The sequence below is a fragment of the Balaenoptera ricei genome, chromosome 8, assembly GCF_028023285.1.
Source record: "Balaenoptera ricei isolate mBalRic1 chromosome 8, mBalRic1.hap2, whole genome shotgun sequence".
Classification (NCBI taxonomy): Eukaryota; Metazoa; Chordata; class Mammalia; order Artiodactyla; family Balaenopteridae; genus Balaenoptera; species Balaenoptera ricei.
This window is the reverse complement of record NC_082646.1, coordinates 13,218,392-13,239,718: the sequence shown is the minus strand read 5'-3', so window position 1 is coordinate 13,239,718 and position 21,327 is coordinate 13,218,392. Positions and strand designations below refer to the sequence as shown.

Sequence of the window (21,327 nt, the reverse complement as noted above, 5' to 3'; positions counted from 1 at the left end):
TTTTAAAATAATTAAAAATTTACAACAGTTATAAAAATAATATGACAAGGTCCTGCGTACCCTTCATCCAATTTCCCCCAATGGTAACATTTAAAAAAAAAATATATATATATACACACATATTTATTTTGTTTGCACAGGGTCTTAGTTGTGGCATGCGGGATCTTTGTTGCAGCGTGAGGGATCTTTTTTGTTTTAGTTGCGGCATGCATGCGGGGATCTAGTTCCCCCATCAGGGATCAAACCCGGGCCCCCCGCATTGGGAGCGTGGAGTCTCACCCACTGGACCACCAAGGAAGTCCCCAGTGGTAACATCTAATACAACTGTAGCACAGTATCAACACTGGGAAAATCGATATTGGTAAAATCCACAGACCTTACTCAGGTTCACCAGTCCTCCCAGTTTTAACTCTGTATCTATCTCAAAGTCACCACTTCTGTTTTTGTTTTTTTTTCAAATTTATTTATTTATTTTTGGCTGTGTTGGGTCTTTGTTGCTGGGCGTGGGCTTTCTCTAGTTGCAGTGAGCGGGGGCCACTCTTCGTTGCGGTGCGCGGGCCTCTCACTGTGGTGGCTTCTGTTGTTGTGGAGCACAAGCTCTAGGCACGCGGGCTTCAGTAGTTGTGGCACTTGGGCTCAGTAGTTGTGGCTCGCGGGCTCTAGAGCACTGTCTCAGTAGTTGTGGTGTATGGGCTCAGTAGGTGTGGTGCACGGGCTTAGTTGCTCCGCAGCATGTGGGATCTTCCCGGACCAGGGATCGAATCCGTGTCCCCTGCATTGGCAGGCGGGTTCTTAACCACTGCAGCACCAGATGCGCCCCCTCCCCCCCATCTTATTTTAGAAATCAGAAAAATGAGGCACTGAAGGGTGAAGTGACTAGGGTCATCTAGCCCAGGTTCCCACTGAATTCAGGAAGTTGTTTTCCTGCAGGCTGGGCAGGTGGCCTCCACTGACCAAGCCCACTGCCAGATACTCCTGCCTCTGCGGCTGGGCAGCTCCAGCCATCAAAGGCCCCTTCCGGTGTAGAGTCACACTTGGCCTCCGCAGAACTCTCCCGTTGGTCCTACGCTGCCCTCTACAGCATGTGCCCACTTCCATAGCTTCCCTGCCCCCAGGTCTTCCCTTTGCCAGGCAAAGACGCCTCCCGGGAGTCTTCACATGACATGATACTCCCGAGGGGTGGGAGACATTCGGGGCCTGAGAGCCCTGGGCAGGAGGCAATCCCACCTTTGTCCTGAAGCCCTGCTTCAGGGTTAGCAGGAGGCAGCTGACGACCCTCACGCTTTGCCAGAACTCTGAAGGACTCCAGGCCCACTGATTCCTCAGCGGTAGATGAGGAAGTGGTTTACTCCTAACCTGGGACTTGCTTCTTTCACATGTAAAGACAAACCTGCTCCTCACAACACGGGAGCTGCAGACACAGTGAGGACAGGGACGTCATGCTGGGGGGGGGCAGGGGCTGGAGGATGTGTGTCACGGGTCCCCTGGATGCTGGGTACATTTATTGGTTGGCCAGAGAAAGTCCCTGCATCTCCCCACGGTGACCCCCTTGTCCTTCCCGAGGGAGCCCCTAGGTGTTGGGAAGACCCTCACGCTGCGCCATGTGCAGATGTTCCTCTGTCTCAGTGGACGGATGTGTGGAGAGGGGCTTCTTTCTCTTTCTACGGAGCAAGGATTCCACGCCCTAAGGTAAGGACCAAGATGGCCAAGGGGGATGTGGGAGAGGAGTGAGGAGGAATGGGAAGGGGCTGGGTGGGGTGGGCTCTGGGCATGTGTGCAGGAACCAGGGCCGGCCCCAGCCCTCTTTGTAGCTAGCCAAGTCCCTGCAGACGTGCCGCAGTCCCTTTCAGCTCTCCTGACGTGACCGGGGAGGAACTGGCTGCCGTCGTGGACTGGCCCCGGGAGCCCACCGCAGCCCCGGCCCGCAGTCTTTCTGGGTTGGCTTGTGCTGTGAGGCCCGACGGCCCTGCCTTTAAGTCCTCGAGCCCCTTCCCAGCCCCAGGCCTGTTCCTTTCTTCTCCGTCCCTGCCTTCCTATAGCCCCTGGGCCTCAGAGGCCTCTGTGTCTTCTGAAGCTAAGCCCACTCGCCGTGGCCTTGGGCTCTCCTCCCACAGGCATGGCTGCAAAGGGACCCTTGTTGAGGGGCCGCTAAACTCTTCAAGGAAACAGTGCGAGGGTGACAAAGACCACACAGGAGGCTCACACAGGTGCCAGGGTCTCATGGCTTCTCACAGTTGAGGCTGCATGCCTGGCTTCCCAGTTCCTTCCAGAAAGACCTTCCAGCTTTAGCTCTTACTACCCCGAGGGTGGCATTTGAACTCCCTTCCCCTACATAAGGCTCTTTTCAGTTTTTGGCTGCAAGCAGGGTGGAGCAAAAGGGCCCTGTGTCCAGGCTGGCTGCACTGTCCTGAGTGGCCAACAGCCCACATGGGGATGGGTGGGTCCCCGTGGTCGGTGACACGGGCAGCTCCCTCTCTTCCTTGAGGGCTTCCCTTGCCCTGTTCCGGCCTGGCCACTACGGGTGTCACTGGCAAAGCTCAGGTATCAATGGGAGGTGTCGCAAGAGTGGGAGTCAGTGGCGTGAGTTTAGATCCTGGGCCTTTAAGTAAATGCTCAGAAAAACCATCCACACCAGCGCTAAATACCAAATGAGTCAGCTTCTGGGGGGTCACCACTCTCCTCCCCCAGATTCCCTGGCAAAGCAGGGAAGGTCGTCTGGGGGCTGCCTCACTCTGGCAGCAACCGAGACCCAGAACCACCCTGTGATGCTGTTCTAGTCCCTACTACCAGGGGGCGCTTTCTACTCAGTGACTTTTAGGGGAGGGAGCCGGGGACAGGCCTCAGTGTTCTCTCCCCACCCCCAGTGCTTTATGTGGCCATGTTGGAGTTCAGAAGAGATGCTTGTCCTTACACCTTGATGATGAAGGCAGCTCCCACGGACCGCCTCGCTTCCCGAGCCTCCTCTCTGTGCCCCTCTCTATAGCTGATGTAAGCTGACGGGGCATTTCTGAGAACATCCAGATCTGAGAAGGCAGACTCCGTGCCTTAGTGCCTGTTAGCATGTTCTGGAACCAGCGCCATGTGGCTTGGCCCACACATGGGGCAGGTGAGTCCACAGAGAGGGAACATTTGTTTATTTGGGCAAACGTGCCGTGTTAGAGTGGTTCTGAAAAGCTGGGCATGCAGTGGTCCACCCCTGGGGTGCAGGGGGGAGAAGAAGGGCTGCAGAAGGCAGAGATGGGGGAGAGGAGGAGGTGGCGGGTTGGCCCTCAAGGCTAAGGGAGGGGGGCGGGCCTGGGGAGAGAGGAGCAAAGCAGAGACAGACAGGAGGACAGATTCCAGAGGCTTGGTTTTATTGTACAGTATTCTTTTTCCTCAGTGAGATGCCATAAGCTGTGGTGGCACTACACACGGTCACAGGACGGGGAAGAGCCGCCGGGTGGAGAGCTGGGTGCTGGGAAAAGCCACCCCTCAAGGCATGTCCACTTATGGGTATCACCCCACGGCCAGTCCCAGGCCCCCGAGAGGTCCCTGAGAAGGCAGGCCTCTGGGACGGGGGTCTATCTGAAGGCTCGGGCACTGCTGGGGGAAGACGGAAGAGCCTCTTGGGGGAACGTGTGGGCCGAACTCTGTGTGGCTCAACCAGGGGCTCCACCAGGCCTGATTTACTGCCTCCAGGTCTGAGTTCTGGAAGCTCCTAGGAGCTTGGGATAGCCTGGGAGGGGGCTTGTCCTCCTCTGCCACCTCCCAACTGCCGGCCGAGCCAGTGAGAGACACTAGGCTTCCATTTTTAGCCTCCTCGGTGGGGGGGAGGGATGATGGACCCTGCCTTCCACCTGCCTCGCCAACCCATCAGCACTGCTTTCTGGGCAGAATCTGCATTTTCACTGGACCAGACCCCGGGCCCAAGGCCCCTTGGGGACTTCTGCAGGGTAAGAAGGTGGCTTTTTTCTGTGACAGAAAGTGCTCGTGGAGATGCTCGGTTCTCTCCTCACAGGATGGGCCACAAACGCTTGGCAGTGCCCTCACATCCGGGGTCTTCAGGCGCCATCCCTACTGCTGAGGGATGTGCTAGGGCCAAACACACCCTTCCCCCTCCTCGCCCAGGTCTCTCCCAGGCCTCTAGTCCCGGTGGGCAAGGCTGACCGGCCCCAGGGACTGATACCCCTCCCCTCCTTCTACCCCTTCCTTCCCCTCGCTCTCCATCAGGTCCCCAACCCTGGCTTCCCTTTTCGCAAACTGCCAAAGAAAAGGTAGGATAAGCCCTAAATAAACCAGACAGAAGCAGCTCTGGAACAAAGAATACAAATAGGCAGTGGCGTGCGGAGAGGGTAGGGGGTGGCCGTGGGGGGTGGGAGATGATGGTATGCAGCACTGGGATTCCTTAGGGGCGGTGGGGTCCCCACTTCTCCCCAAGGTGTGTGAGAGGTTGCGGGGAGGGGGGTCAACTGACTCAGAGAAGTAGGGTCTCTGGACTGGGCCTTGTGGCTTCCCGTGTTCTCCGTGGGCCCAGCCGGTCACAGGGAGATGAAATCCATGGCCTGCAGGAGCGGCAGGGAGAACAGGAGCGGCAGCAGCCACGAGGTGTTCTGGGTCAGCAGGCTTGTGCCGCCACACTTGACCAGTTTATCTGTGGAGAGAGGACGGGGTAGAGAGGCAGGGCGGGAATGGAGAGCGACCAGGACTCGGGCAGGCCCAGGCCCAGAGCAAGGCTGCTTTCCCTTGGGGAGGCTGGCGCCATGATGTCTTGGCTGGAACCAGGGCCAACCTGGTCTGACAGAACCAACCGTCTTTCCCATTTGCCGGTTCCTGAGCCCTTGGACAAATATCATCACAAGAAAACTGTGGGTGAGGAGGCTAGTGCCCATCCTGTTTTCCAGGTGGGGAGAAGGAGGTTTGGGGAGGCCGAGCGATTTGCCCGCAGTCATGGGGGAAGCGGCCGCCACACCACTCTGCCTGTCTGACTGTCCCCTTAGCCCTTCCCCCATTCATGCTGAAGGTGGCGATTCCCCCCCACCCCCACCCGGGCACAGGCAGCAGTGGGGGGAAGGGGAGAGAAGTTTTGGGGCCACTCCCTATTGTGGCCCAGCCAAGGGGACTGCCAGCTGGCCCAGCCAGCCCGTTCCTCCCCAGCCTGCCTCTCCCAGCTTCCTTGGTCTTGTTGGGGGTTTGCCTCACCTCTGAGCACAGAGACATTCCTGTTGGAGACGATGGGAGTCTGGCCAGAGAGGTGGAGTGCGCATGTGTAGGTTCCCTCATCCTTGGTGGTGAAGTCGGACAGGTAGAGGACCTTGAGATTGTACTTGCTGAAGAAGTTGGTTCGGGAGCGGTATGCATGCTCAGGGACCCCAATGGTGCCAAAGAGCACGTGCTTCTTTGTCTCACGGGTCAGGCTGAACTCGTACTGAATGGGCAGGTTGGTGGTATTCTCATGGCGGCAGTCTAGACGAAGGCTCTGGTCCACCAGGCAGGCTGTCAGGCTGGTCACCTTCTGCCCACGGGCCACCTGTAAGACTGGCACCAGCAGTGCCCCCTCCAAGTTGGTGAGGACCCTGTAGAGCAGGGGGCCTCCCATCCACATTAACAGTAGAGAAAGGCCTGGCCAGGGAAGGGCACAGGGTCTGCTCTCTGAGCACCTCTCCCTGCCCAGAGGTCCCTGAGGGCCAGTCTACCTTCCCTACTGCAGGCCCCAGCCTACCTCCCTCTACTCTAGTCGTGGGTCCCACCAGTATGTTCCAGGGGCAGGAGACCTTGGGGGAGTTGATGCAACATCCTGGTTCACACTTGGAGATTCCAACTCAGTATGCGGCAGGCTCAGTGAATTGTGTTTCCAAAAACCATCCCAGGTAGTCAGAAGATCAACTAGGTTGCTCAGCTGACTTAGGGATAAAAGGAGCCCTCTCTCTCCCTTAGTCACCTCTACTTTCTGAGGTCATGAGGAAGAAGCTAGCTTCTCTGAAAGGAAGGCAGCCAGGGTGTTTGGAATCCCAGCCCTGCCCCTTGCCCGGTACCTGTCAGCAAGAGAGTGATGCCAATGGTAGGGTTCATGGTGCCGAGAGCTCAGTCCTGGATCTGGGGGTGCAACAGGATGGGAATCAGCCAAGAGGTGGGGCAGGTGTGCCCGCACTTACTGCCAGGGCTGGGGGCCCCTGGGAGACATGCCATAATGGCCACGGTGAGCATCCAAGCCCCTCTCTACAGCCCTCTCCCCTCCCACCTCTCAGTGAATGTGACACTGCCACTCAGCTCTTCCCCATCTGGGAAAGCAGTGGGGTTGGAGAACACACCCTTCGGTGGTGTGTATGTGTGCTGAACACTTACTAGCTGGGTGGCTTTGAGTAAGTGTCTTTAACTTGACCGTTTCCTCTTCCTTCAGGAAGTCAGGGACTTCCTAATTTTTTAATTGTAAAATTTGCAGAACACACAATTTATTATCTTAACCATTTTTAAGTGTACAGTCTCCAATCTCCAGAACCCTTTTCATCTTGCAAAATCAGAACTCTCTACCCATGAAACAAAAACTCCTCATTCAGGGCCTACCTATTTCTCGTTCAGAAGAAAATTCCCAATGCCCAAACAGTTCCTGGCATACAACAGATGCCCGAAAGATACTGAATGAACCTGGGCTTTAGATACCCACAGGGTTGTGATGGGGATTAAGAAAAATGACAAACATCTGGCACTGTTGAAGAGTAAGTGATCCACAAGGTTAGTCTTTGGCCTCTTAGACGAGTGTGGTCAGGAATGTGCGGGGCCCCAGGTAGGACCATACTTGGCACACCGCTAAGGGTGTTCCTGACTGTGGGTGGGGAAGGCGACAGTGCCATCCTATTGCATAGGTTCTCTGCATCAGAACCAACATGTTTCCAACCGTCCAGCTCTCTGGGCAGGATTCCTCGGCCTGCAGCTTTCCAGTCCAGCTTCGGTAGCCTCCCTGCCTAGGCTCTCTGCCCTGTCTTTTTTTTGCAGCCTAGGCTGAATCTATATCCTGGCAAGGCGACACAGAGCGGGTAGCCTAGCCCGTCTGCAGCAGTGCTCGCCAGGGAGAGGCCACAGCAGGGGCGTGTGCCTGCGAGTGCGCGGGGCCGTGCCCTGGTGCGTGCGCCCTGGTGCGCAGGGCGCGCCGCTAGCCGCGTCTAGGGTCCCCGGCGTTCGGCCCAGTGGGGTGAGGGAGGGGGAAGGGGGCGAGACTGGGGCTCCCGGGTGCCTGCGGCTGCAGTCGATTCCCTCTCAGACCCCTGCTCAGAGGGACCCGGAGGTGCCGTTGGGGAAGAAAGGGGGGCCGACATCTGGTTTAGATTAGCAGACGCTGAGTTACAGAGGGGGTGGCGAGCTTGGGATCTAGGAGAGGAAGCGGGGGAAGCAGCGGCTAGAACTAGAAAGGAAGAAATGGGGCTGGGACTCAAGGGGATGTAGAGCCAAAGGGAGGGGTAGACAGCTGGAGGGGAGGTGCAGTCTGTCTGCCTGTCCTCGGCCTTGCGTCCCCGCAGCTCAGAACCCGGAGAAGCTTTGCGCTCCCTCCTCTGCAGCCCGCGTTCGACTAACCCCACCCTTATTCCGTGTCCCTATTCCAATCCTCTCCTTTCCCAGTTGAGGTCCTCCTTCCCCCTCTCTCATCCTTTTCCAGTTCTCGCCTCCCCCGTCTGCCTGCCGTCCTCCCAGTCCCCGCCCCAGCCCCCGCCCGCGGCACTGCGGTTTCCCGTTCTTTGGATGCCCCGCACCCAGCCCGCAGCGAGGTCGCAGGGCAGAGATACCCTTCAGTTTGCGGTCCTCCGTTCCCCCAGTTTCACCGTCCCCCACCCCCGGTCTCGCCTTCGCAGGCTGGCTTTGGGGACGTCTGGCTGGGGAGCAGAACACAAGGCTTTCCTTGGCGCCCTTCCTCCCGGTTCTCCTCCAGCACCCCAGCCCCAGGCGAACGTTCCCCAGCGGGCGAAAGTTTCGCCGCGGCCCCCGGCCTGCAGCAGTTGCGTCCGGCTCCTGCCCCTGCCTGGCAAACAGGCCCCTCAAGCACTGAGCGGCTCCTTCCCAGGGCGCCCTCCGACCGTTTTCTGAAGCCTCGGATCGGGAGGGCTTGCCTGGGCGCCAGGAGGCCTGCTATCCCTGCGCCCCGGGTCCCGCCCTGCCTCTGGCTCCTACCTGGGCTCCGGTTCTCGGCCGCAGCAGCCTCCTTTAGATGCGCTGCCGCCTCCAGTTGCTACACCCTGCTCGGCGCCCGCAGTTTTCACCAGGGGTGGGAGAGGAGGAGCGGGGAGGGCCCGGGGGCTCGGCCAATCAGAGGCTGAGTGGGTAGCGGAAAAAGGGTGGCAGAGGGAGGAGGAGGCGGTCCGATATTGGTGTGGGAGAGTGGCCGTCCGCAGCAAAAGGGGGCCCTCATACTGTGGCTGGCGGACCTGACCAGGGATGGAGGGGTTCAGAACCCTGGAGATCAGGGTGGGGCCGCTCGCCGCCTCCCAGAGCCCCGCCAAGATCGCTTCCCTTTTTTTTTCGCTTCCCTTTTAAGGCTTTAATCCTTTCTTCTGACCTAGGCTTCACAAGCCTGTGGGGAAACCAAGGGGTAAGGGATGGATGATGGAGGCCAGCAATCGGGCCCCCTTAGGCAGCGCCCATGCCTCCTCGTTTCCTTTTCAGCTGGAGCCCATCTCCACAGGAGCCGCCAGTGAGAGGTTTTTGGTGTTGGAATATTCCAGGTTTTCTCCAAAGGAAGATGGTAGGATGTTTTTCCACATTGGAGCAGCCCTTCAGAAGCAAGGCAGCACCTGGTCTTTCCTGGTCCCCAGCCCTGCTCCACCCCTTCACCCAACCTAGAGCACCCAGCCCTTCAGAGGCTTTCTGCTCTTGGGCACTAAGTCTCCCTCAGCTCCTGGGCTGGCACTTCCTGGTGCAGACAGCTAGAAGGTTCTTCTCAATTTCATGTACTCCTCCTGCCCCCACTCCCACCCAAGTCCTTGAGTACTGTCTGCTTGGTCTTCAGACAAGGGAAAGGGTGCCGCCCTCTATCAAGCGTTCTGCTGGGCACATTACATCCATGGCCACAATCTGCTGGGTTCATCTCAGCCCACTCTCCATCCCAATTCATGATTAGTAAGTGGGAGAGCTGGCCGGTCGACTTGGGGTGTGGAGCCCCAAGTCCTCAGTGCTGAGCCACTCCATGGCTGCATCCCAGACCAGTGGGAGGGGAAATTGTGGAACTGTGGGAAAGGGGAGGAGACGGGACCAACTAGAAAGGAATACCACACTTTTAATCCCCTGGGGCACCTGTCCTTGCCCCATTAATTTGAAGTCATCAGAAGCCCTTGGATTTTTTTTTTTTTTTTTTTTTAACAGCCAGTGCTGATGACTTGTCTCTCCCAGCCACGGGTGAGGTGAATTTTTTTTGAACAAAGGTTTATTTGATTGATTTGCATCCTTGTGGCATCTTTGTGAATTCTGGTGGGGACATCCTGTGGGCTGGCCCTGCCCCCCTGACTACCCATTCTCCTATTTTTTCATAGACATTGGTCCTGGCTCCTTCACTGCAGTTTCCATTAGTGTAATGGCACTGTTGGAAGCCATCCCTGGGCTTGCAAGTGGGAGATTTACTTCCCTCTCCCTCCCTTGGAGGTTAGGTGGCCTCCTGACGCTTAGAGTGATGGAATTTTCTAACTGGAACAAGCCTTGCAGATGGTCCAGTCCAGGGGCCCTTGGCTCTGGTAAAAAACCAGAAGCTCCTGGGGCACTTTATGAGAAATGCCCCTGCCCCTGCCCCCCTGGGATCTCCCTAGTCTAGTAGAGCTGCCTGAGTCTGCACTTTTCACAAGCTCCCAGGCCTGGGACCATCCCTCTTCAAAGATCAGGTGACCTGGCTTCTCATTGTCTGGAGGGTAATTTTTAAGGCCCTGGATGTCCTGGCCCCTGGCGGCCGACCTCCACCACCACCTCATCTTTCCCTTTCATCTTCCCGCTGCATTCCAGACGTGCTAGCCTCCTCCTTGGCACTCCACGCAGTGTCTTCTTTCCTGCTTAACAGCTTTCTGGTTCTCAGTCCAGGGATCTTTCCTATCAGAGCACAGTTGCTTTAGTTGCTTTAGCTTCAGCCTAACCGCTCCCCGCCCCCCCCCCACCCCCGCCACTGGAACACACACACACACACAGATGGGGCTGGAGGGCTGGAGATGGTTACTTGTTTTGGCAAGACATGAGGATACCCAGAGGCCCCTTAACTACCGGAGATATCTGGGCTCTGTCTGGACAAGACCCTGGATGCTCTGTTTTCCACTCTATGGCCCAGTCTCTGAGTGTTGCTGGTTGGAAGGCCTAGCTGTGCTATTTTGATAAGTTTATGAGGACCTGGCCTATTTTCTGGGTCCCCAAGCACTTCACTTCAGGAAGTGGTGGGGAGTGTGGACTCTAGAGGGTGTGGCAATTGTGTGTCAGCTAAAGCAAGGTCTCCGGCTGGATGGAGTTAATGGCTCAAATGAAACATTTAGGGGCTGGGATGGAACACAGGGTGGTGATGGGGAGGAGATTTAAAACTCCCATTTGCTAATGGCACAGGATAGGAGTGCTGAAAGCAGGAAGGGTTTAGAGGAATCCATCCAAGGCAAGATTTACTGGCAGACTGTGGCTGCCCTGTTGGTCCCTTAGATCTTTCCTCTCCCATCATCTCCAGTTGCCCTATCTAGAGACACATGGAGTAAATACTCCTCTAAAAATGCACATTCTGGGACTTCCCTGGTGGTGCAGTGGTTAAGACTCTGCGCTCCCAGTGCAGGGGGCCTGGGTCCGATCCCTGGTCAGGGAACTAGATCCCACATGCATGCTGCAACTAAGAGTTCGTGTGCCACAACTAAGGAGCCCACCTGCCACAACTAAGACCTGGCGCAACCAAATAAATAAATAAATATAAAAAGCAAACCAAAAAGTAATAAAAATGCACGTTCCTTTAGGATAACCAAGGGACTACCAGCCATTCACTCTTTTTATTTCCCTATTTCATCAGATTGTCTTTTTAATCACAGAGGTGGCAGAAGTCATCTCATCATTTTATAGCTGGAAAATGAGGCCCACAAAGGATAATGATTTGTCAAAGGTCAGACAAATATTTTGGAGCACAGGCAAGACTAGCTAGATCCCAGATCTCCTGACTCCATGTACAGTGCTCTCCACTGCTCCCAGGGTGGGTCTTCAGACTTCTGCTAGACTGACTTAACTGGTGCATGGTGAAATGAGAAAAACAAGGACAACGTGGGGTACTCTGAACATAGCTGTCAGGTTGCTGCTTTGTTCTGATCGCCTCCTATTCACTCTGTTGATACGGGAGGATTCCCAGATTCCCACCCTAGGGTTTTGGAGATGGTTGAACACATGACACCTGACACTGGACAGATGTGATTGACAGCAGTTTATTAGTCACCTGTACTTACAGCCCGGAGGAAGACACCACATGCCAGGCACTGCCACTCAGGAGCTGCAATCAGGAACAGTGAAAAAGCAGGAGCTGTGAGAGGCAGGCTTTGTCGTATCCAAAGGGTGGAATGCTCATTTCCCGCAGGAGGATATGATTGGCTTGTCTGAATAATTCTGTGGGCTGGCAGGGAACAGAAGCCTGATTCTCAGGGATAAGCAGGGATTATGCCTGGTCCCTGTGAAAAGGAGGGTTAATTGACCAGTAGAACTTATCAGCAGAAACTGAAAATTGGGAAGGAGAATTTGTGTTTAGGCCACTTGAGACCTTCCCAGTTGGATCACATGTTAAGACAGCTGTTGAGCCCTAATTTTGGGCGAATTGAGACCACACACTGGCCCTTCCTTGCAATGGTCTATTTTTTCATTCTAAGGTTATACCTTTCCACTTTTTTGAACTGATGGTGGTAGATGGTGTGTTTTTAATGTCCCTTCTAGGCACAAAAAGAAAAGTGGTAACTTTCTGTTGCTCCTCAGACTTCTTTGGAAATATGAGTAGTCTATGAAATTGAAAAATCTTGGAACCACTGCTTGACCCTCTGCTGCCTCTCCTAATCTCTATTTGAGGTCAACTCCTTGAGTGAGGTCACTCCCCGAAGAACTGCATGTTTGGTTGGAGAGTATGACAAAAAAGAGAAGTTTCTCTTAGAATGCAGGGCAGAGGGCGAGAGGTCAAAGCACCAATGGAGATAACACTTCCAACATTTAAGAAGGTTTATTCATGAATGTTTAACTAATCAAATAATTAAAAGACATTATTTTTTATTTTTAAAACTTTATTTATTTATTTATTTTTGGGTCTTCGTAGCTGCATGTGGGCTTTCTCTAGTTGTGGTGAGCAGGGGCTACTCTTCATTGCAGTGCCTGGGCTTCTCATTGCAGTGGCTTCTCTCGTTGTGGAGCACAGGCTCTAGGTGCGTGGGCTTCAGTAGTTGTGGCACGCAGGCTCAGTAGTTGTGGCACACGGGCTTAGTTGCTCCACAGCATGTGGGATCTTCCCGGACCAGGGCTCGAACCCATGTCCCCTGCATTGGCAGGCGGATTCTTAACCACTGTGCCATCAGGGAAGTCCTGAAAGACATTATTGTTAGGCACAATGTTCTAGACACAGGGCTAGACCCTGGGAATACAAAGATCAATAGAGCATAGTCTGCCTTCGAAGGCTTGTCCAGTGGGGGAGATGAAAATGGTAAATAGATAGTTAGAAAACAATAGGGTAAGTTCAGAGGTAGAGATGTGTGTAAAGTATTGTGGCAGCTCAAAGAAGGGACAACTAATGACCCAGTCTGTCAAGAGAGGCCTTGTTGGAAGAGGGGAGGCATGAACTGAGTCTTTAAAGAAAAATGGGAGTTACCCAGGTGTAGTAGATTGTTATAGTACTGACCTCCAGTGAATCATGTATCCTGATATCCATGCCCTCATGTGATCTCCATCTTCATTGACTCTGGACTTGGCCATGTGCCTTGCTTTGGCCAATGGGCTGTCAGCAAATGAGATGCAAGCAGAAGCTTGATAAGTGTTTGTACGTTGGGACTTGCCTTCTTAGAATTCAGTTGCCACGTGAGAAAGTTTGAGCAACCACGTAGAGAACTGAGGTGCCTCAGTTTGTATCAACCACCATTTGGGATCAGCTAGCCCCCAGTTAACCTGCCACGTGATCACAAACACATGTGTAATCCTAACTGATGCCACCAAGAACAGAAATGAACCATCCCCAATAAGCCTACTAAGGTGGTTTTAAAACCTGGATAGAAATTCTTTGGTCTTCCTTTCTCAGGAAGTGAAGTCTGTGTCCCACCTGAGTCTTAATGGATTTGTGACTGCTCCCACTGATAGAATACGGCAGAAGTGATGCTAAAAGGCTTTTGAATTGAGGTCTTAGAAAGGCCATATAGCTTTTACTTTGTTTTCTGGGACACTTGCTCTTGGAACCGCCATATGCGATGTCTGACGACCCTGAGGCTATGCAGTTGAAGCCCCCGTCCTGTGGAGAGGCATCATGTAAACACTCTAGACCCAGGTGAACCTAGCTTTCAGAGTCTTTTCAGCCCAGGCTCCAGTCATGTAGATAAAGAAGCTTCCAGACAATCCAGCCCCAAGCTGTTTGAGTTGTCCGCCTAACTGTTCGAGTTTTCAAACTGAGGCCCCAGATATTGCGGGACAGAGACAAGTCTGTATTCCTAATCCACAGAATCCATGAACTTAATAAAACGGTGGTTGTTTGAAGCTGTTGTTTTACATGATTTGTTATGTAGCGATAGGTACCTGATACATAAATTGGTACCTAGAAGTGTGGTACCTAAACATGCTTTAAAAACCTAAACATGGGGGCTTCCCTGGTGGTGCAGTGGTTGAGAATCTGCCTGCCAATGCAGGGGACACAGGTTCGAGCCCTGGTCTGGGAAGATCCCACATGCCGCGGAGCAACTAGGCCCGTGAGCCACAACTACTGAGCTTGCGCGTCTGGAGCCTGTGCTCCGCAACAAGAGAGGCCGCGATAGTGAGAGGCCCGCGCACCGCGATGAAGAGTGGCCTCCGCTTGCCACAACTAGAGAAAGCCCTCGCACAGAAACGAAGACCCAACACAGCCAAAAATAAATAAATACATAAATAAATTAAAAAAAAAAAAGTGCTCAGTACCTCCTGTGCTCCTAGAATGATTATTAAAAAAAAAAAAAAAACCTAAACATGGGGCAGTGGCTTTGGAACTGGGTGGTGGGCAAAGGTTTGCATGATAAGCAGCAAGGAGGCTGTGGTGCAGGCTGGAGGGGCTGTGAATGAACTGGTGGGAGAGGCTGGGAAAGCAGTAAGGAAACTGCTTGGAGGCTGGACCAAGGGTGACTCATGTTATACGGTGGAGAAACAATTGGCAAAAACATTGCTTTTGGTAACAGAAAATGCACCTACTGAATTTGTGGATTTAGCTAAAGGGATCTAGAGACAGAATGCTGAAAGTGTCATTTGGGTGCTTCTAGCTGGCATGATAAGGTATTATAAGAGAGATGAGCTAAATGAGGATCTGTCCAGTTTGCTGAGATGGAAAAGAAAACTGGTCTCATTTCCAGTCTCTCCAGCAGGCAATAGATTCTCAAAGTGAGAACTAGCCTAAGGGTAAAGATTAAATCAAGCATATGATTGTAGAGACTTTGTTCAGACCCCAGGAAGATTTAAGATGGTGCCTAGTAGACCTTCTCAGTTAAACAAAAGGGTTTCTGAGAAAATTAAGGATGCTGTCCCATAGCAGAAATAGAGTCTTCTTGAAACTAATTATGCATGTGACTTTTGGTGCACAAAGTGAACCCAATAATACAGAAAACCCATAAAGTTTTAAACAGTATTGTATTGGCAAAAACTCTATCAAAAATAAATAAATAAATAAATAAATAAATAAATAAATTGGACTTGATTAAAATTAAAAAACAAAACAAAACAAACTCTATCAGTTTGGACTCAAAGGGAATGACACAGTTAAAAATGAAAAGACGCCTTGGGCCCCCCAACTGTCTATGGGCAGTAAGCTGGCCAATATTCACACACGCCTTTTTTTATGGAAAAGAAAATCCTCTCGGAGGGCAGAACCAAGAGCCCAGAGGATATAACTAGAAGCCAAGGGGAACTGAGCTCTATTCAAGTAACATTCCCTGCCTCTGGAGTAGGGGTCCTGATAATAGTGCCTGGCTGGATTCCAGAATGGCTTTGAATTCCATGATTGCTACGTGCCTCCTGTTTCTCCCCCTTTTAAGGGGAGCATCTATTGAGGTTATCCTGTACGTGATACCATTGTATGCTGGGCACGTGGGGAGCAGATTTCTTGTCTTGTTAGCTCACAGTCTTCTGGATCAAAAGGAGCCACACCCGAGGAGTTGTACCCCAGGAGATTCAGCCACATCCAGACCTGCAGCATGTTATGAGATCAAGGACTTTGAGCCTGGTGTCATGATTGGATACTACTTTGGGTGTTTTGGTAGGGGGTGTATATTTCACATGTGGGAAGGCTGTGCATCATTAGGGGTAGAGGGCAGACTGTGGTAGATTGCTACCTTAATGGCTCCCCAGGGAGTCACACCTCTTCCATATTGATTCTGGGCTCAGCTATATGACATACTTTGGCCAATGGGATTTGAGCAAATGTGATCAGGCAGAAACTTCATAAATGCTTGTGCATTATGGCTTGCTTCTTCTTTTTTTTGTTTTCATTTTAACAGTTTTTAATGAAAGTTGTATGCAAGATTACTTTATTCCTGCATCTTCTCAATTGTTTCTTCCTTATATTTGCCCTTTTCCTTTCCTGCTTGGCAAGATTTGGCTTTACATTCGAGGATCTTTTTGCGGTCTTTGTCCAGTTTTAGTCTGGTGATAGCCATCTTGCTGGAGTGAATGCCCACACGGACAGTCGTGCCATTAGCCTTTTCCCACTGCACTTGTTCATTGCAGATGACATATTTCTTCCTGTAAACCTGGACTACTTTGCCAATTTGCTGCCCTTTGTAGTGCCCTCGTACAACCTGAACTTCATCGTCCTTTCGGATGGGCATGGGTCGAACATTGTACTTCTGTCTCAGCTCTTTAGAAAGAGGGGAAGACATAATCTTCCTGTGAATGTGGGAAGGTGCACTGAAATTCCTTTTCCGGTTTTCCATCAGTCAGAAGTCACAAAGGGATTGAACTTCATTTTGGCCGCTGGCACTTCAGCGATGGCCGTAAAAGGGAAGAGGGCTTGCTTCTTAGAACCCAGCTGCCACTTGAGGAAGCCCAAGCTAGCCGCATGGAGAGACCTGAACTGAAATGCTCCAGTTAACAGCCCCACCGAATTGCCAGGTATTGAATGAGACGTTCTAGGATCATCCAGCCCCCGCCCACCTGTCAACTGACCATAAATGCATGGGTGAGCCCTGTAAGTCCATATGGAGTACTGATGAGCCGTCCCAGCTGACCCCTGACCAAACTGCTGACTCACAGAATGGTTGTTGCCTTTAGTTACTAGCCCAAGTGGTTTGTTACACAGCAGTAGATAACAATAAACCAGGTGAAGAGAAGGAAGGGCATTTAAGGTGAAGGAGAGGGCATGAACAAAGGCATAGAGACAAAGCAAAGCAAAGCGGATGTGGGAAAATACAGGTGGTTTGGGGTTGCCTGTGGCAATGAATGTTGAGAGGGGTCACTGGCGAAACGGGGAAGACCCAGTTGAGGAACGTGGGTAACGTGAGGTCATCAAAGTTTTATCGGAAGGGTGCGGAATGGCCAGAGAGATGCATTCCTTCAAAAGATTACTCTGGGGCAGTGTAGGGGATTAACAGAGGGCCACATGGAGCGTCTCCTGCTCAGTTGGTCCTTTCGTCTTGTAGTGGGTTCAGAGCAGAGGTAGAGAGGCAGAAGGCAGCTTCTGGGGGAACAGGGCGGTGTGATAGACACTTCCTTGAGGTCAGGGTCTGTGTCTGCCTTATTTACTGTTGTATCTCTAGGGCCTCCAGGTCCTAGCTCAAAGTAGATTCTTAATAAATATTTTTGAATGAACATATAAAGAAATAAGAGCAATCAAGTATCATCGGTGCTGTTTGTCAGGCAAAAAAGGGAGAAAATTCCAAGGAGAGTTTGGGAGAAAGTAGTGGTTGTTTTTCTGGAAAGAAGAAGAAAGGCGTTTCCAACAGAGGGAGTCTCAGAAACAAAGGCATGGAAGCGTGAACTGTGTCTGGGGAACAGCACATTCTGAAGTTCTGTGTGGTTCACACATGGAGTGGGCAGCGGGAGGGGAGGGATGGTGCCTGAGATGTGGCTGGGTGAGGGCCTGAAATGGGGCAGGAGCAGTGGAGATGGAGGAGGTGGGACAGATGAGAGAGACCCACATGGGAGAATTCACAGCACATGGGCACTTCATAGGTGTGTTTGGTGAGGTCTTGCAGGAATTCCCAGGTTTTTGGTGTGGTTGCTCTGAAAGAAGAGAAGAGAGGAGGCAGCTTTGGGGCAAAAGATCATGAGTTCAATGTCAGCCATGTTGAGTTTGAGGTCCTGTGGGACACGCAGTGCAGAGGTCCAGGTTGAGGCTGGGAGCAAGGTCTGAGTGGAAGGCAGATATCTAGTAGGTGTCGGCAAATAGGTGGTAATGAGCGCCCAGGGGGCACTGTAGTCCTAGAAGAAAACGAAACCCAGGACGGGACCTGAAGGAGCACTGGTGTTTAAGCCACAAAGGAGTGTGAGAAAGAGTGCCAGAGGGATAGGAGAGCCAGAGGGATAGGAGAGCCAGGAGAGAGCCACACCCCAGAGATGGGCAAGTGGTCAGTGGCGTCAAGTAAAGACTAAAACGCATTTATTAGATTTAGCAACAAGGTGGTCACCGGGTGAGGACAGTTTCAGAAGCTGGTGGGAGCTGAGGTCTGAGGTCATTGTTTAAAAATGTAGGTTTTATTATTATTTAGGTATGGCAGGGCCAGCAGATGAGGAGATGACTACCACTGAAAAGGTAGTTGGTTATATTCATAGATCTCAAGAGGGATGCACACCACTGTATGGGGGGTGGCGGGGGGGGGTGGGCCGCACTGGGAAGCACTAGTGTTGGAGGCGGAGGCAAAGGGGAGATTGTGGGCAAGAGCCATTATTGTGGTTTCTGTGGGAAGGGACAGATGAGGCAGGTTAAACAGGTTTAGGATTGGCTAGTTTGAATAATCTCAGTGGTCTCTGGGGCACAAGGGTGTCTCCAGTTGGCTCGTACCTGGCCGTGGGATGATTAGGGCAGGTGGCTAGTGATCTGGAATGTGAGTGCCTGATAAAGGAGATGGTTGAGGGTGTGGGCACCCTCAAATCCGATTGGTTAATGGAATTAGATTGGTTAATTAGTTTGGTTGATTGAATTGGTTGGTTTGCATTTGAAAGGTGCACTGGTGGGTGAGTGGTTTACTACTTCCAGGAATTGGCCGCCCCAGGGAGGGGCGGTCACCCCAGATGTCAAAGCATCAGAATACAGAAAATAAACTACCTGGTTAATATAGTCATGTGTTGGGCAGTGAGTCGGAAAAGACTGAGGATGTGAACCTTGTATGTGAGGGGCTGCTGGTGGTTTCCTCTTCTCTCGAGGGTGGCTAGAGGTGGTGAGGGGGGTTGCTGGTGTCCAAAGCAAAGGACTGGAGTCTCCCATGAAGGTCAGGACCTGCCCGCTGGTGAGATCTTGCTCGTGCCCATCTCCTGGGCAGCAGCACCTGGCAAAGATGCTCGAGAGCATGGGCTGTGGGACTGCCTGGGCCTTTTCAGGCTCAACCTCAGGATTTTGGCTTGGCTGAGCTCAGCTCTTCTCAGTCTCAGCACAAAGTCAGAGGAGGGCCAGAAAGGGCTGTCTGAGAGGTGAGAATAGCCCCCCTGAGTCCTGACTCAGTCTCTCCAGTAAAGGGAAAACGGATTAGCAGTTTTTTGGCGGGTACCGCTGTGCCTAGGGATAAACAAGACTCATCCTTGTGGAATGTCAGCAGAGTTAGCTTTTTTTTTTTTTTACTGGCTTTTGGGGAAAACAAAAAAATATGGGCAGAGGTCCCACAGCTGTCTGAAGCCACCTCCACCTTAACCTTCCAGAGCCAGGACACATCTTGGGCAAAGCTGCCTTGTAAGCAAGCTGTTACCTCCTGACTTGCAAGCTCATAACATGTTAACTCCTTCTGAAGAGGCTGACAATTACTTCACACCCCTTGCCAGCTGGCTTCAGCCAATAGAATTGCGGCATGCAAATGCAGCATCCTGCAGCTACTCTGGGTCAGGCTAATCCAAAGTAGGAGGAATTTCCTCTAAGAGGGGAAATTCAACTCTTAGACGGGCAAAATGAAAAAAATTAGAAATCTTTTCTTTATGTTGGAGGCATTTCTGCTGCTCATTGGCAGGAAGGAAAGGAGGAGAATGTCAATGGGTATTCTTTTTTCCAAATGCACTGATTAGGAAAGCATGTGTTTCAGCTTCTCTGGTGAGAGCATGAGGTGCAGTCCAGGAGTCCGTGTGATGCTGTGTGTGTGTGGGGGGGGGGCAGTGGTGGTGGCTGGAGCTCTCTGTTCACCTAGACGCTCCCCCCATCCCCTCTCTTCAGCTTTCCCAGGAAGATCTCTGTCCATCCAGCCTTCCAGGAGCTATTGGAGGAATGGGTAGACCTGGGGGGAGTGACTACGAGTACAAAATCTTTCTTAGCCCAAATCCTGGGAGTCATCCTCTCTTGCTTTCACCCCCATAACCAGCCTTTCATCTGAGTTTGAATTCTACCTGTAAAATGCTTCTTGGAGCAAACTCTTCTTTCCACCCTCATTGACACAGCCCTAGCCCTAGTACTCATCTTCTCTCGCTTGGAGTATTGCAGTAGACTGCTAATTGGTCTCCTGATGCCAGTTTGTTGCACATTGCTCCACATTGCTACCAGAGTGATTTTTTTTCCCGAAACCATGTTTAAAATTTTTTTTACATACTTAAAATATTTGTAATGCATGTATGTGGTTCTAAATTCAATGATACCAAAGAACATGGAGTAAAAAGTAAATCTTGATCAACTCCTGTCCTCTAGCCATTGCTACAGTTGTTAGCAATTGTGTATCCTTCCTGAAATAATCCATGAATATAACATTGCAAATCTGTTTTTTAGAGGAGAGGTATGGAGCACACACAAATGTAGTCTTTTATACATTTTGCTGTGCATCTTATTTTTTCACTGAACAATGTCTCTTGAGCATCATTTAACTGATATATCAGGACATATGAATTTGACTAATTCTCTTATCAGTGTTATAATATTCCATTTATGATCATATTATAGGCTATTTAACCAGTCCCCTATCAGTGGCTATTTAGGTGATTTACAAACTGTACTATTACAAACAATGCTTCAATGAATGATTTATACAAATATAATTTTACATGTGTTTGATCTATCAAATTTCTTAAGATTTGAGTGCCTTTAAATATTATTACGAAATGTCCAATTCAAATTATATTATTAAATATTTGCCCTCTCGCAAAAATGAAGAACATGTTTATAACTTCAGTCCAAACTCTTCCCTGAGCTCTGACCCATTGATCAACTATTACTTAGTATAGCCACCTGGAGATCTCAAATCTGATATGTCCTAAATTGACCTCCAGTCTTTTCCTTTGCATAAATGGGACCCCCATCAGCACAATTGCTTAAGCCAAAAACTCTGAAGTCATCTATGATTACTTCATTTCCCATACCGCCCACTCATGTCTCCCATCTACCTCCCATTTAGCGCTCTTTTCCCCACTTCTCTCCAAGCTTTTGCATCTTCAGTAAACCTTTTAACTCCACAGCCTCCTACAGCTGCAGTCTTCTGCCAAAATAATTTCACCGCTACCACTCAAAGCTTACATCATCTTTCCTCTGGACTAATGCAGTCATAATAAGAGTAAATGGCTTATAAAGCACTTGCTATGTGCAGGGCACTGTCTAAGTGTATTACAAACACTAGTTCTTTTTAATCTCAAAGTAACCCTCAAGGTAGGTATACCATTTTTAACCCCATTTTACAAATGAGGAACTGAGGTACAGAGAAGTTCATCAACAGGTAAGAGGCTGAGCTCTTGAATACTATTTTCAACTGTTCCTTAAATTTCCTAAATAATCCTCCTTGTGCCCCTTACAGGGCATTTTCCAAATCAGTGCTCTTTTTAGACATGGAGCAGATCATGTCCTGCTCCTCTTTAAAACTCTTCAGTGGGGCTTCCCTGGCGGCGCAGTGGATAGGACTCTGTGCTCCCAATGCAGGGGGCCTGGGTTCAACCCCTGGTCAGGGAACTAGATCCCACATGCATGCTGCAACTAAGCATTCACATGCCACAACTAAGGGGGCTGCGAGCCGAAACTAAGGAGCTCGCCTGCCGCAACTAAGACCTGGTGCAAACAAACAAACA

General features: G+C 51.4%; 1 protein-coding gene, 1 long non-coding RNA gene and 1 pseudogene across 2 annotated transcripts in view; 1 reads left to right on the top strand and 2 right to left on the bottom strand.

The window, feature by feature from the left end:
• Positions 1-21,327, top strand: part of LOC132370345 (uncharacterized) — a 42,075-nt gene that overhangs the window by 17,688 nt on the left and 3,060 nt on the right. The gene's annotated exons all lie outside the window — the stretch shown is intronic.
• THY1 (Thy-1 cell surface antigen) lies at positions 3,337-8,240 on the bottom strand. Its single transcript, XM_059930207.1, has 4 exons — positions 8,137-8,240; positions 6,012-6,072; positions 5,179-5,514; positions 3,337-4,630 (listed from the first exon to the last, which is right to left on the bottom strand). The coding sequence occupies exons 2-4, from the start codon at positions 6,046-6,048 to the stop codon at positions 4,518-4,520; spliced, it is 486 nt and encodes a 161-aa protein (XP_059786190.1). The 5' UTR covers positions 6,049-6,072; positions 8,137-8,240; the 3' UTR covers positions 3,337-4,517.
• LOC132370344 (large ribosomal subunit protein uL24-like) lies at positions 15,678-16,114 on the bottom strand (annotated as a pseudogene).